At 40.0% G+C, this 15,123-nt stretch overlaps 1 protein-coding gene across 1 annotated transcript; it reads right to left on the bottom strand.

Moving 5' to 3' along the window:
- Positions 1-12,952: 12,952 nt before the first annotated feature.
- On the bottom strand, positions 12,953-14,291 carry LOC133085486 (S-adenosylmethionine decarboxylase proenzyme). Its single transcript, XM_061182575.1, has one exon. The coding sequence runs from the start codon at positions 13,971-13,973 to the stop codon at positions 12,969-12,971; it is 1,005 nt and encodes a 334-aa protein (XP_061038558.1). The 5' UTR covers positions 13,974-14,291; the 3' UTR covers positions 12,953-12,968.
- Between the last annotated feature and the right edge of the window lie 832 nt (positions 14,292-15,123).

Here is a 15,123-nt window from a genome sequence, read left to right as displayed (position 1 = left end):
ATCACATCTATCTTATAAGATTATGGTGGGATTACATGAAATAACATATAGAACTTAGCCTGACACAGAGTACTCAATAAGTGACAGCTGCTCTTATTATTATTAGCTATTATTTATCTTTACATTTGTAATTGTTAGTAATTTGGAATTAAAAGTCAGCTGGCTTGGTCTTCAAACCTAAGGACCTACCTACCTTATGTAGGGCTGTTCCTGAAACCAGAAAGAATGAACACAGCCACCAAAATGTATGCAAATTCAGCATAAGTAGTGGGTGGCAAAGATTGTATGTGAGATCCACTAGAACAGTTGACTGATATCCCGAGTTAGCAGATACCTTATTCATTTAACCAACATTGCCTGGGTACCTAACATGTGCTAGACATTGTGCTGGCCCTGGGATCCATGCCCTGGTATTGTTCACCGTCCGTTTTGCAAACAAAATCCATCCATTTGAATGGACTTGTTTTTCTCAGATAACTATGGAAGAATATATATGAGGTATCTGCTAACGCAAATGTCAGAAAACTGTTCTCTCTCTATATATATGATGTTGCTTGGATTTAGAGATCCCCACTGGGCTTATATCTTTGCAGGCGGGAAAGCCTCAGTCACCAGTGAAGCCAGTGAGCATGGTGGCCACTGTGAACAAGTCTGGCCTCTCTCCAGGAAAGAGGCCTGGGAGTTCTCCTCCTGACCTGCTCAGAAATGTGTGGTCTCACACCGGCGTTCCCGTGCTTGCATCCTTTGGGGACACACAGACATGGCTGGGGTGGGCTGAGCTGCTCTCTCCATGTGCCGAATGTCTCGTGTTGCAGAGAGAAAGGAGCTGGTGAAGCGTCCATCAGCCTGTGTGCAGTAGAACAGCGGCTGCGGCTTCACTGCAATAAAGTGTTAGAGTTAATCTCCTTCATCTGTTTTCATTTTGCTAATCCACTACATCAGGCACGAAAAACTAAATTTATTAATTAAATGTCCCACTCTCTGAAGGAAGGCACTTGGAAAATGGAAAAATGTTCATTAGCAACAGGAAAAAAAAAAAAAAAAAAGCCAGAGAATAATTTGAATCTTGAAACTTCTACAGTTGGAATAACAATAAAAAAAAAGGAGAGATGGCCATAAAATAGTCTGTTCTTGGCATTGCTTAATTGGCCTATTTATTTTTCTGTCTCTGAAGCTGTCTTTAGTGACACCTACTGATAAGAGCCAATCGGAACCATAGCTGAATTCCTTCGGGCTGGACCTGCCAACAAACTGCTCAGCCCTCCAGATGTTGCTGCTTTGTGAGAAATGAGAACTCCATAAACCAGGCTCACCCTTCCTCCTGGGGTGAACGCAAAGACAGGCAGATATGGAAAATCACTGCTCAGCACCATGAACAATGCGCTCCAATGAGGGGTTGGGCCAGTTCTTATTTGTCTTGGTGGAACAGACAGCCATGGAGCCTAATGCAAGAATTTTAGCTGGCAACAGTTCAAAATGTGACTATACATTGAAATCGCTCAACAAAAGGAGGCCTTTTAGCTAGCAAAAGTCCGACAGTGGGTCTAAACAAATAACTACGGGAACTTACAGAGAGGGTTAAAGATGGATCACACGTGACTGTCTTATGCTGAACGTTTCTCCACTTTTTGTCTTTTTCAGCTTCCATTCTTTTGTGTTATGTAACAAATTAGAAAGATGCTGCAGTAAACAGCCTCATGGCACATCCTAACGGTCAATGAATAATCCTCAGTGAGCACTCGCAGTTCTGGGAATAGAACAAAGTGAGCTAAAGTGAATTCGTTTTTGTCCTTCAGACTGGAGTGTCCCAATCTTTCTTAGTACAGGATACACTTGTGACCTTGCTGTGAAATAGTAAGAAAATGTATCACTGTTCTTTTTTCCTGAGCCAGTCCCTTAGCCAGCTGTCTGTCCATCCAAATCTTCTACTTCCACCCACATTATACACAGTCATGCACCCCATGACGCCTGATTAAGGCCAGCCTCAGTAGATGATGAGACACAATTCTTCTCCTGCTGCAATCCCCAAATAAGCCTTCTGACTAGGGAAATGGATATTATTGAATTAAATGTTTACTTACGATATTTGATTTATTAATTTAATTTCCCCTATATACTTGCAATCACATATATAAAGATGTGTTATTTTAAAACCAATTTTTTGAGTTCACATCTGACATAATTTTTATTTGAACTCTTCACATGTACCTCGGAGACAGCCAAGATGTAGCAGAGCCTTTGTCATCAGTAGAGCTGTTTTTCACATTGCCTAATACAGTTTCCTAGAGTTTGTTGCCATCATTTTTATTTCATGTTTTGAATCTGAGTGTGTAATACAGTACTGCAAATTTTATCCTAGCCACATGTACCCATTTGCATAGTATTAGAATTTGAAAAAAAATCACCCTGTGGTCCCCACAATAGAACCACTTAAGTGAACCTTGAAACTCTCATTAACATGAGAGCCAATATGTGGAATTGTCAAACATCCAGGAATAATGACTAAATCTGTGGTAATTTTTTTCTTTTTAAAACGCTCATATCAGATGACTTCTACAAGCTTCCAAAACTAGCACTGATTGAAGCCTGTTTCAGCCTAATGAGTCTCCATCCAGTGGTATTTTTTGTTCAGAATAAAGTAATTGAGAAAGCGTCCCCATGGTATGACACTTGGCAAATATTCCATATAAGGTGACTCTTTTAAAGAGATAATATTTGGGGGGAAAATTTGCCTAATAATCAGGCATATTCAGTATACTCACTTGATCTTAGCCAAAAGGCCGAGAAGCGATATATTCAGTATACTCAGATATTACCTTTCCTTATGCCACCTCTTCTTCCTGCCACGTCTACCATCATGTCTACACCCCAAGTCCCTACTCAAAAATTAGCAGAAAGAAATATTTCTCTCTGAGGATGATTTCATGCCTCAGAGAGTTAGGAGGTACTGGTGAAGAAACGATGCTTTAGATGCTCACTGTCTAAGATAAATTGTAGTGTCCTCAGATAATTTCAGAACAGGACAGATGTAGAGGGCAACAAATAAGCAATGATGTGAGAAGACAGTGGTAAGCCTACTAATCTAAAAAACCAATATTTAGATGAATCACTCAGTGAAGTGTTCCTGGTTTTGGGTAGATCGATGTCTGAGTAGGTTATTAGAGTGAGAGAGAAGCATTATCTCCTTTTGGATTTAACCCTGGAGGACTTTGAGGAGGAAGAGGAATTTTTAGGTCTTTGATTTGAGAAGTGAGACTGGGTAAATTATTGTAGAGTAGGTCCATAGGAGGCAGTATTTTTGAATGGTTAAGGGAAAATTCAAATGGATTAACAAGGAGGCTGATTAAAACAAAGCAGAGGCTGTGGGGAGAAGAAGAAAGAAACTGATACATTGGGGTTGGTGGTTGGTAAGCACTTCAGCCTAACGGAGAAGAAAATGGGAAGATTTATTGGCTCAGAAAAGAAAGGGAAGTAGATTTATGATGATAGTTAAGAAGAAGGATGGCTATTATAATAGAATGTGATGCTGATGGAAGGTGAGTGCTGGAGAAGACCCGAAGCTCATTGGAGAGTAGAGAACAGTCATCCCACTTGGAAAGAGATGATGCCATAGGATGTCAAGGATTCAGACTAAGGCTTTCCCCTGAGGTTTAGGGAAAAGGATAGAAGACATGGATATGAGTGGTATTTAGATTATGAAATTAGGTTATACCTCTCACATACTTGCATAACTAGGTTTATTTGTATTAGGTTTATTTGTTTGTAAATACTTTGGAGATTAGATGCTCAAGTCATAGAATGTAGTCAGACATCAGCTGTTAATCATTTCATTAGTCAAAAGGCATTTAGGATATAGTTAATGAATGCTTGTTAAACCTAACTGTATGCTTGGCTCTATACAGTGAATAAACCGACCCAAATATCACATGTGGGAGTCAATTATTGATGTTGCTGATTAAAATGTTTAGGTGATTTCCTGTTCTCTGCACTTGGATTTTCCACATTGGTGTATGTTCTAGGGTGCTTCCCTGCCCAGTAGGCATCTTTCACCTATGAAAGTCCTGAAGGATGCAGCCCACCTTCTTATCCCACTCACTCAAACCTAGTTAAATGTATGATTCGTGTTGCCTCACCTATTCTGAGCACTTAGATATACCAAAAACTTTGTCCACATTAGATTTCACGTATGACTTACAACTGCAGAAGTTGACCACTACTGTGACAGATAAGGAAATCAAGGCACGGAGAAGTTAGGCAACTTGCCTAAGTGTACACTGCTAGCGTGTGGAACTGGGAAGTGGAACCCAGTTCATTCCAAAGTTGATATTCTCCAACCTCAGAACCTAAGTTGCTTCTGTCATTTATTTGTGTATATATGAATTGACTTTTTAAAATAAGAGCTCAGTTAATTAATATGAGCTTTTAGAGAGGATAAAGAAATTATAAAATTGGAAACATTTATTTCTAATTGCACATGTTTTATATTATTCTTATTTTATGTAACAGTGTTATCTATTTTCAGAGAAGTGGTTTGATGAGAGGAAAAGCCCAGGTTCTGGCCTAAGACTGACTTGAATTTTAACCCTGTCTCTAAAACTTACCGGATTTGTAACACTGGGAAATATTTAACCTCAAACATGTACTCATAAAATAGAGATAATGATAGTCACCTTACAAGGACACAAATAAAAGAAAAGAGACTAGTTGAAAGGTAAAATGAGAAAACAGCTGACAGGAATTCGTATATTTGGCCAGGGAGGGAAAAGTAATGATTCTTAGGTTTTAAACTTGTATGACTGGGAAAATGTTTGAAAAACTAACAGAAGTAGAGAAATCAGGAGGGAAGGGAGGACTTGATGACACGTTGAGATGCCAAAAATACATATGGGTGGAAGTGGGCCACTAAGCAGATGAATATGACCATTAAGCTTTGTAAATGTGTCAGAATTATAGATTTATCCATGTAGAGTTAAGGAGTAGATGAGATTTCTAGAGTGTGAAAATGAAAAAGGAAACAAGAACTGGATCTTGGAGGACGTGTCAGTTTGGGGAACAGAGAAGAAAGAGGAGCGATAGAAGGAGATAGAGAAGAAAGGGCAGTATTTTGAGTGCCACGTGAGCAAACAGGGACTTGATTTAAGGAGGTTTGAGTCAGCTATGTCGAGTGACAGAAGGGTTCAGAAGAATGAGAAAAGTCCAGGGTGCTCGATACTCAAGTCATCAAGGGCAATGGCCTTGAATAAGGTGAAGAGGAAAACTTAGCCAGGTGCTAGCAGCACTTAGGAGGATGAGAACCTATTGGGAGATGGGTGGAAATCTTAAATTAATGAAGGAGATGGTTTAAGTGGACAGGGTATACTTCAATAAGAGAGTTTGCTAAGCGATTGTGGAACCAAATCATGGTCTGAAGCTCTAGACACGGAGGTGGAGAGAGGTGGGCTAGACTACAAGTAGAAGCAGCCTCACCTGAGAACCGTGGGAGAAATGACGTCAGCTAAAGAAATCAGCATGAGATAAAGGAAACAACTTTATTATTTTTTTAAATAAATTTATTTATTTATTTTTGGCTGCGTTGGGTCTTTGTTGCTGTGAGCGGGCTTTCTCTAGTTGCGGCGAGCGGGGGCTACTCTTCGTTGCGGTGCGCAGGCTTCTCATTGCAGTGGCTTCTCGTTGCGGAGCACGGGCTTCAGTAGTTGTGGCTCGCTGGCTCTAGAGCGCAGGCTCAGTAGCTGTGGCACATGGGTTCGGTAGTTGTGGCTCGCTGGCTCTAGAGCGCAGGCTCAGTAGTTGTGGCTCACGGGCTTAGCTGCTCCGCGGCATGTGGGATCTTCCCAGACCAGGGCTCGAACGCGTGTCCCCCGCATTGGCAGGCAGATTCTTAACCACTGCACCACCAGGGAAGCCCAGGAAACAACTTTAGAAAAGTGAACAGCCAGTGGAGTAGGAGGAGCCCACAGGATGTGATGACCAAGTTTGGTAGAAAGTTGGGTATGGAGGAACTGGCAAGAGGAGGTGTCAGCCTAAGCTTTATACAACTAATGGTGAAGGAGGAGGTGGCGGTGAAAGGTCCCGCAGAGATAGGTATGGATTACAGGTGTGAGAGAGGCCAGGGGTTGGCAAACTAGCTGAGGGCATTCCTTTGGGAAAGAGTGGCAGTGTGACTTGTCCTGCTATTACTGTCGGAAGTCTGAGACAGCCTTATTCTGCGAACTGAATTGCTTAGCTATTAAACCTTTCTATGAAAGGCATTCTCCTGATTTCTAAGGCACAGCAAATGGGGGAGGGAACAATAGTTGTGTATGTTGTTACAAATTTTTGCTTTTACTGGACATGTGATTTAAAATGGTTCTCGAAGAACTTTTGCTGGAACACAGGTTAGGAGGTTATTTGAATAACCTACTGACTGGGGTTTTGGTTTTGGGATTAAAAACAAAGAGACAAAGAAAAATAAGACTGCAGAAGGTTTGACAAAACTTGTAGGCAGACTAGATATAAAGAATGAAAAAAAAATAGGGAGGTGCACGACTATTTCCAATTATAATTTTGGAGGACTGAGAAGTTAGAGGATATCACTGAATGTAATAGGTAAGGTAAAAGAATATAGAGAATATACAGAAAGAGGAAAAGGTAAGTAGGAATTTGGGGGGTCATATCCTTTTTTGACAACAGAACAAGATGTTTTATAACAGTTTTCATAATTTGAATATCATCTTCATAATTTTTTCCATATCTGCATACCATCTGTACTCTTATTAATTTAATATTTGTTTGATCAGTCTTTTTTTAATCCTAAATATATAGTTCCTAAGCAGCAATACCCATAGAATCTTAAATTTGATGCACAATTTACATGCATTCCTAAAATTCATGGATATAAACATAATGTTAAAGATATTTGTATACAGCCTTTGGAAAATAGCATCTTAGGTTGGAGAGAAACTTGAGATAGTCTTTTAGGACTGCGAACTAAATTAGTGGAGCATGTAAACATCCCAACAGAGTCATATAGAAGAAAGGGCTCTGTAAATAAACTTCGCATGGATTTCCAAGGTAGTAATCAAGGAGAAGTGGGTTATTGGAATGTGAAATGGTCCAAGGATCTGCAGGGATAAGGGGGTACATTTGGGGGGCATCAACTTTATCTGCAGATATTTATGGGAATGATTTTAGGAGAGTGATATGAAAACAGAAACTGAATCATGGTAAACAAACAGGAATGGACAAAGTAACCAAACTATAGAACTAGACTACCCATCCCAGGTGAGCTCTGAAGGTTACTTTGCAAGGTCAGAAATATTTATTATTGTGAGGATTTATTGAATAATACACAAAGTTCTTAGCACAGTGCCTGGCACATAGTCACCAATAAATGATAGATGATGAAAATGAGGATGATAATGATGATACAGTTATATAGCCTTTTAAGAAGTAGACATGAATATATGTTCCAGGTCCAAGGAGACAGAGCTGGAAAAGTTGCTGCCAGGGAGAGGCTATAGGACTCAGAGGCAGGTCTCCTTTTAGGGAGAAGGGAAGAAACTCACAACTTGAGTAGCAATGGAGATCAATGTTTCTGGAGATGTAGGCATCATGGCCTTCCAGAACTGCAGGGAAGAAAAGGAAAGAGGTGGGATAAGTACTCTGTTGAAACGGTAGCAGGAGCAGCTGGGGGACATGGTGCTTGGGATTAATCTCTGGGAGGGAGCTTGGAGTGGGACAGGATGAGGCTTTGGCGAAGAACGAATGGGGCTCGGGTGCTCCGAAGACCCTGGATATATTTTTTAGGGAGTTGTGCTAGGCTAGTATCTTAAAATTCTGCACTTGACTCAGATTTGGTAATTTGAAACCAGTCTAGTGTGTTGAGACACTGAAAAGCAAGGATCATAATTTCAAATATAGGCCTATTTGAAAAGCCACAAAAAAAAAAACACATGAACTTCTAAGGATAGATATGTATTTTGGCTCAAATCCCTAGGAATTTATGGTTTTAACTTTCAGAAAACACTTAACAATAACCTTGATGCAGTTAGGAGTGCGTATATTTGCTGGGGTCAGGAATCTGGACTGTATACCCCAGAAGCACCCAAATTTTCAAAATGTGACTTAACACTCCAGAATTCGAGAAGTCTTTACATCGCTGGACAAATGTAAACTGGTTCTGCCCTCCGTGTAGTTTGGGTGAAAGTTCCCAGTGGCAGGGTTGGGTTTCCCAAGCGTCCAAAACTCCCTGAATGTCAAACCCTGGGCATGGGTTCCTTCAAGGTCAGTCGCTGCATTTTCATTTCAAAGATTTTCTTGTTCTTGAAAAGGACCAGGCAAAGGGAGGGACCTCTGATCTGGAGCATCTTTTCCTTTGGCCCAGGCACCCCTCAGCCCATCATTTTGATTCCTGCTCTGTAACCACAAAGACAAGTATGATGGATCTCCTTTTGGAACACAATGCAGTTTGCTTGGAAAAACGTCCACTTTAGACAAACAATAAAAGCAGCCCGAGTGGGGCCTTGGCTGCTCTCCTGGTGTTACGCTCATGCATATGCCTCTGGTGCTTGGCAGAAAAAGTTTTCTGGTTGCACAAAACGGCAGACAACCTTTTGGGAATAACCATCTTCTGTCCTTGTTGTTCAAAAACATAACTTGGAATTTAAGTTATTAGCCCAAAACAAGATGCAAATTGACTCTCTAAGTCTCAATTTCTATGTATTGTAAAGAAGGATTTTTCCCTTTTAATCTACTAATCTCCAGGGGGAAGAAGGCTGGGGGAGATGGTGGAGCAGATGCTGTGTAAACACAGTTCTGTTCTGTTGAAAGAGATATCAACTCAGCCACGCAACCTCTACTGATCCCCTCTGTTGGAAATCATCTCTCCTCTCCTCTGAACTCCTGCTACACTTTGTTTCTTCTTACCGAGCATTTACCAGACTCTTCTGTCTAGTATTATAACTGCTCGTGTTCATGTCTTAATTTTCCTTCTAGACTATAGTTTTCAAACTGGCATGGACTGTCTTATTTAACTTTGTTTTCCCCAGAGATTCTATATATGTATTTTAGTAATCAATCTATTCCCATATAACCCCCGGTTTTGACAGACATTCTTTTGCTGAACATCTAGTATGTGTTGGTTCCTGAAAATAACCTAATATTTTTTATCATTGTTCTAAGTGTTACACTTTATGCTTGTTTATCCTATCACAAAGGAATAGCTGTTATTTTAATCATGTTTTTATAAGTGAAGAAACAGAGGCATAGAGAGAGCGTAAGCAATTGTCCAAGGGCCATACCACCTGTAACTTGGCCGAGCCAAGATTCCATCTCACTCAGGGCCAAAGCCTGTGTTCTTAACCACCATGCCATACTGCCTCTGGGTGTTGCCTCCAGAAATAGGATTAAGTAAGCAAAGATGAAAAACATTTGGCCCCTAAATCAAGCATTTCACATTCTGGTAGAAAAGACAGACCTGTAAAAACATCAGAGGAATTTAGAGAGATTGGCGGTGGTGACGGTGCTGTGTAGAAAGGGCACAAGTCCTGGAAAAGGGCTGCCTCCAGGCTGTAGTGTCCTCAGCAGAGGGCTTATGTGGATATGGATTTCCTTCACCTGACAGGAGCTGTCTCAACATCAAAAGTAGCTCTCTTAGTAGGAAGGGTAAGTAGATTTCTAAAGGCCATCTTCGAGTTCACTCCCTTTGTTGCAAAAGAGGAACTGAAATAAAGAATTCAGGTGATTCACTCCTCAGACGCGATGAATTAATTGCCCACCCAAGATGGAACAGAAAGGGTAGCTATCAAAATCCTGTCACAACCTTAATTTTTTCCCCAAGGTTCATTTAGAAGACAAAAAAAGTAAAGGAGATGTAAGAAATGGTTGTGTATTATGAGACGTAGAAAAATCAGCGAAGAAACAAAAACATCTAGAACCACCAATGTTGTACTGGTATATCTTACTTCGAAGAAAAGTATAAAATAAGACTTGCCCCCTTTCCCTCACATTCCTCTGCCACCCTCCTCCTCCTACACACGGTATCTATAGATGCTTTTGATAGAACTGGGGAACTATTAGGCTTGGTGGTCTGTGCTCGGGACCCCAGATATGGTCTAATGGATTGCTAGTTTTCCAAGAGACTGTAAATCCAAGTGCTTACAATCCTGTTACAAGTTTACCTCAGGCTTTCACTGACTATTTCAGTTAAAACAGGTGCCATTTGGCCAAACAGAATATTATAAAAACAAGTTAATTCTCTAGCAATTTAAGTTATAACCACTTAGGTAAACTTCCCTGACCTCCCCATGTTCTAGGTTAATTTTAACCTCTGCCTTTTTTTCCCCTGTTATTCTGTCTGCCTGGATTTCCCCCTCATTTCCACTCATTTAATTCTTTGCTCCTTGCAACACCCAGTAGGAATTCTACGTCTCCCATGAAGTGTGTCTGAGCTAGAGTTCCCAAAGCGAGTTCTGTAGGACACAATTTCCCGAGGAGCTTCCTGAAAGCTGGGCTCCATGGTCAAAAGGAGCTCGAAAAATATCTCTTACACTTAAATACCATCTCTTATTGGATCTATAGAATTTATAATCTGTACCTCAAAATTTAACATTCATTTATTGTGCATATAAAAAAAGATTAAATATCTATTATGGGCCAGACATACACAGTGCTGGACATAAGAGTTATCATCGTTTCCTCATCTTAAGTAAGTCTTGCCTGTTTACACAGATTTTATACTTTTGGAAAGTATGGGCAGGTCTTATTTTGTGTTATACTGTTATTAATATAGAGTACAGTACTATGAATATAACAGAGCCTTGATAAATGATTGTTGGTTGGCTTGTCAGTTAAGTAAGTAAATGTGAGTTAACTTTTATCAGTGAAAATTGTTTTTATCTTATTCTTTTTTTTTTTTGAATGTCACTAGACAATGAATTAAGCAAACCTTTATTGAAGCTTAAATTGTGGTACAGAAATACATTTCAACTGATTTAAGTCCAACACCATGAAGAGAGAAATTATGGCACCAAGATTCTCCCTCCTCTATCATACACACTAGGATTAATTTAGATTACTATTCAATCTATAGTCTTCATTTTTCTAGGCTTTGTTCTATACAAATTTGTGCAGTTTCTCAACATTAAATAGAAATCTTAAATCTATTGGGCGGGGGTGGGGGGGGATCAGACCTCAAGCCAATAAATGTTCATCAGATCTACTGGGACACTGTTCAAGAACAAAATCCACTTTGAGCATTGGTCCTCATAATAGCACCAAAACATTAGGTACTGGGCGCTAATTACAGAATCGGACTGATCCATTGATTGAAAGCTTCTTCAATGAAGCTCTGAATCAACAACATGTTTAAAAGTCAAAAGTGTTCCAACCACTTGATTTCAAACCAAGTAGAATTTATGTTTAGAAACACTAAAAAAAAGTGTTTCATTTATAAATACGGAAGGAACAAAAACATCACTTCGTCAATCCAGAAAGAATCAAAAATTGTTTGAGGACAAGAAGAAATACAAAATTGAGTCAACTTTGCTCTTTTCTCAGCTGCTTAAATAAATGTCCGTATTAGCAAATACAGCTAAAAGATCCAAACTCTTTTAAGCCTGTATTTCTAGTCATTTCCCATTGACCATTTTGGAATTTTGTATGTTATATTTTATGGATAGCACTCTGCTTCACTGTGTAGTATGTCTGAATAACCTGAACAGTTCTCATTCATCACTTGATGTTACTCCAGGGTGAAAGAAATACCAGTAAGAGGAACCGTCAGAACACCATCACATGCATCACAAAGTCACAGAACTTTTTAAGTCACAAAGATGGCAAAGACATCGATTCTGCTTTGAATGAAAGTTTATGGCATATCATTAATAGAAATTAGTGGAAATGGCTATGAAAGTAAAAGTTGAGGTGAATCATCTGAGCTGACTTGACTTGTTGAATCCAACACAACCTTTATCTTAAATCTCCTTGCTAACAAATTTAGTGATAATTCTTTTATACTACTACTTAGCAAGTTAATAAAGGCATGGTACCCATGAGAAGCTAATCTCATTTAATGGGGGGCACAGAATGGCATACAGGTTCCATACAGTTCTGCCAGTATTCCCTAGTATCAATCTACACCTTCTTTGCTAATCAACACCAGCTTATTCCAAAAGAGCTCATGGTAACGAAAAATGCCAAACTCCCTTGACCTTAAAAGAAAATTAAGCCCAGGGTCCACCCCCCCATTCCCCCTCTGGGGTATAAGGTTAGTGTAAACCCACAGTGTAACAGTGTATTGCTTTATGGAGGGGGTGTGGTTGGGAGGGAGACACCATGGTGAGGAATGAATCAATTAAAGTCACACAAGTATAGGAAGCAGTGAGATAGTAATACACAAAATGGATAACTGCAGTCATTTTCATAGAGGACTCAACTCGTGGAAGAAGAACTTTGATTGGTGCTGCAAAAACATCTGTATGAAGTAGAAATTGGTTTCAATAACATTAGTAGAGAATATGTTCTAGAAAGTGGAGGTAACTGGATGCAAAATCCTGGTAGCAATTTAATAGAACAGTCCCAGATGGCTAGGCTGAGGCCAACACCTAATGAGGACGAAAGCCTTGTCTGTGGGGAATTTTGGATGATACCTGGAGAAATATTACACTGTGCATAAACCAAATTGAGTTGTTTTCACAAGTGTTGTAAAGTTTCATATAGTAAAAGGTTTTTTCTACATGCACTTCAATTTCACAGCAAGAGTGGCATAGGATACCTAAACACAGAAGAGAGCATTCATGCAAGATATCTAACTCCTTGATATAATAATGCATACAATTCAAAATGATTACACTATCATTACATCTAGGGCTTTCTGTAACTACAAGGTGGTGGTTATGGAAAGCATGGCCCTTGGTATCAATATCTAAAAAGCAGCCACCACCTTCTTCTATGTGTGTTCTCTTTTTGCGTTTTTTCTTCATTTTTCTTAATCAACTCTGCTGTTGTTGCTGCTTCTTAGCAAAACTGGTAAAAACAAAATTGTAATCATTGAACATAGCGCTCTGGCAATCAAGACGTTTAAAACCTTCAATCTTCTGGGGCGAAGAAAGCACTGTGCGACATTTAGAACTCTGATTTACAAACAGGGTGGTCACAAATTTTCCTGGCTTGAAGACTTCCACAACTTTCCTGATCAGGTCATCATAGGAGGTCTGACTTAAGTTTGTTTCAAAGCTAACATAAGAAAATTCTGGTTCTGGAGTGATGTGAATAGTCCAATAAGTTCCATCCGATTTCATTCCATTCATTGAATACCCACAAGGATTGAACAGTGTGGCATCAATGACAGAACCTGGTATCAGGTCACGAATTCCACTCTCACGAGTGACATCCTTTGCAGTAACACCATCTTTCACGTAGAACTGGTCCATAACTGCTGGGTCAAGCTCACTCATCAGAATTTCCAGGGTTTGATCTGGCTGATTGATTACCCGACTCTCTGGGAAATCCAAAGTATACAAGTACCAACAATCAGAATTCATGCGTCCCATACAATATGCTGCTCCATTTGGGAAAATTGCATTAAGAAACTCTATTTCTTCCTGGAAATTCCGGTGTGGGTACCCTTGGTGAGAAGGCTTCATGAAATTCTTACGAGAATAAAAGAAGCTTTGAATTGAGTCAAACCCACTGTAATCCCTAGCAAGTTTCAACAGGGGAACCAGTGCTTTCAGCAAGAGGGTGGTACCACATGTCTTCAAAATGAAACGTCTCTTGGAGACAAACATGCTACTCTCACTGAGTACATAAGCTTCCTGCTTGTCAGTTTTTGTCACACTTATGATTGAACATTGCACATCCTTCAAAAGTATGTCCCACTCGGATCTTGGGATGGTGCGAAGATCCCCAGATCCTTGGTTTGCGTCGGGTTGCTGCCTGGAGAACCAAACCTCCAGCAGCTTCTCGGTCCCTTCGAAAAAATGTGCAGCTTCCATCACCGTGAGACTAGCGAACAACCAACAACCACAGAAAATCAACTAAATTAAATCTCTTCTCCCGCCGCTGCCGCCGCCGCTGCGGATTGTTCCAGCTGTGTTACTAAAGTTCAGGTTCCTTTTTTGCTATAATTTTATATTAACTTTTTTTAAAAAAGGGTTAATAAAATTTTCCCGGCTTTTTTTTTTTTTTTTTTTTTTTGTGAGTGAAAGTTGAACGTGAGTCTGTTGGAAATAGAGGCAGATACAGCTCAGTCTCTTGTAGTCCGCTGTTTCCCCGTTAGAGAGAGTAGAGCGAGCGCTAGCTAATGTCGCCGGCCATACTGTGGGAGCCTATCTTATTCTTGAAAGCTACTCTTTGAGAGAGTGTACCTTTGACCCCCCTTGTGGTATTTCTAATAACAAAACCCTTCACAGAGAGGGTGAAATGCCTCTGCATATTGTGACTGGCCCAAATAGCAATGCCCAACATAATAAAAATACCAATTTTCCAATTTTTGAAGTGCTTACCATAATGCATAATAGACAGGGGAAAAAAAACCCACAATTGTCCCCATTACAGTCTCCACTACAGAAATCCATCCTCTGTCACTCTTGTCTAGTTATAATCACCTGTGACTGAGTTGAGTTCATTAACTGAATTTGGGTTGTTCTCATTAAATTCCTAAATAGAGGGGAGTATTTTTTTCTCATCTGACCAGCCTTGACTAAAAGGCATCTTATGGTGAAGACAGGGCAGAAGACAGTGCAAAGTGAACCATACCATTCTCCCATCACCGAGATATCTGCCCAGGAACCAGATCAGCATCCAGTGATTAATGCCGTCTGTCCAACAAATTCCTTGTTTGGGGGCTGGGTGTCAGGACAGAAGGATTTATTATGCCGTGAGATGTTTATGAACACATTCCAGGGACAGATGTGGTAAAGGCAGGACTGAAAAGGCTTGGTGAGAGCATCTCAGTGATTCTGTAAGGGACTTGTCAAACTTTAAGTGAAGCAGAAGGTTTTTATGATTTTTTCCCTCTTTCCTTAAGTGGAATGTCAGTTATGTTACTGGAGTTAATGCTACCAAATTTGAATGCTTGAGTGCATCTCTGTCTTTGAGTATTTGTCAAGGAAAAAAAAAAGGCCATTTAAAGCTTAGTAGAAA

This window comes from Eubalaena glacialis, chromosome 2 (assembly GCF_028564815.1).
Source record: "Eubalaena glacialis isolate mEubGla1 chromosome 2, mEubGla1.1.hap2.+ XY, whole genome shotgun sequence".
Taxonomy (NCBI): Eukaryota; Metazoa; Chordata; class Mammalia; order Artiodactyla; family Balaenidae; genus Eubalaena; species Eubalaena glacialis.
Note: the sequence above shows the minus strand (reverse complement) of the source record. Positions and strands in the feature narration are given on the sequence as shown.

Excerpts from the sequence above, each read along its gene's own strand:
- LOC133085486 (XM_061182575.1), bottom strand. The coding sequence starts at position 13,973 with ATGGAAGCTGCACATTTTTTCGAAGGGACCGAGAAGCTGCTGGAGGTT.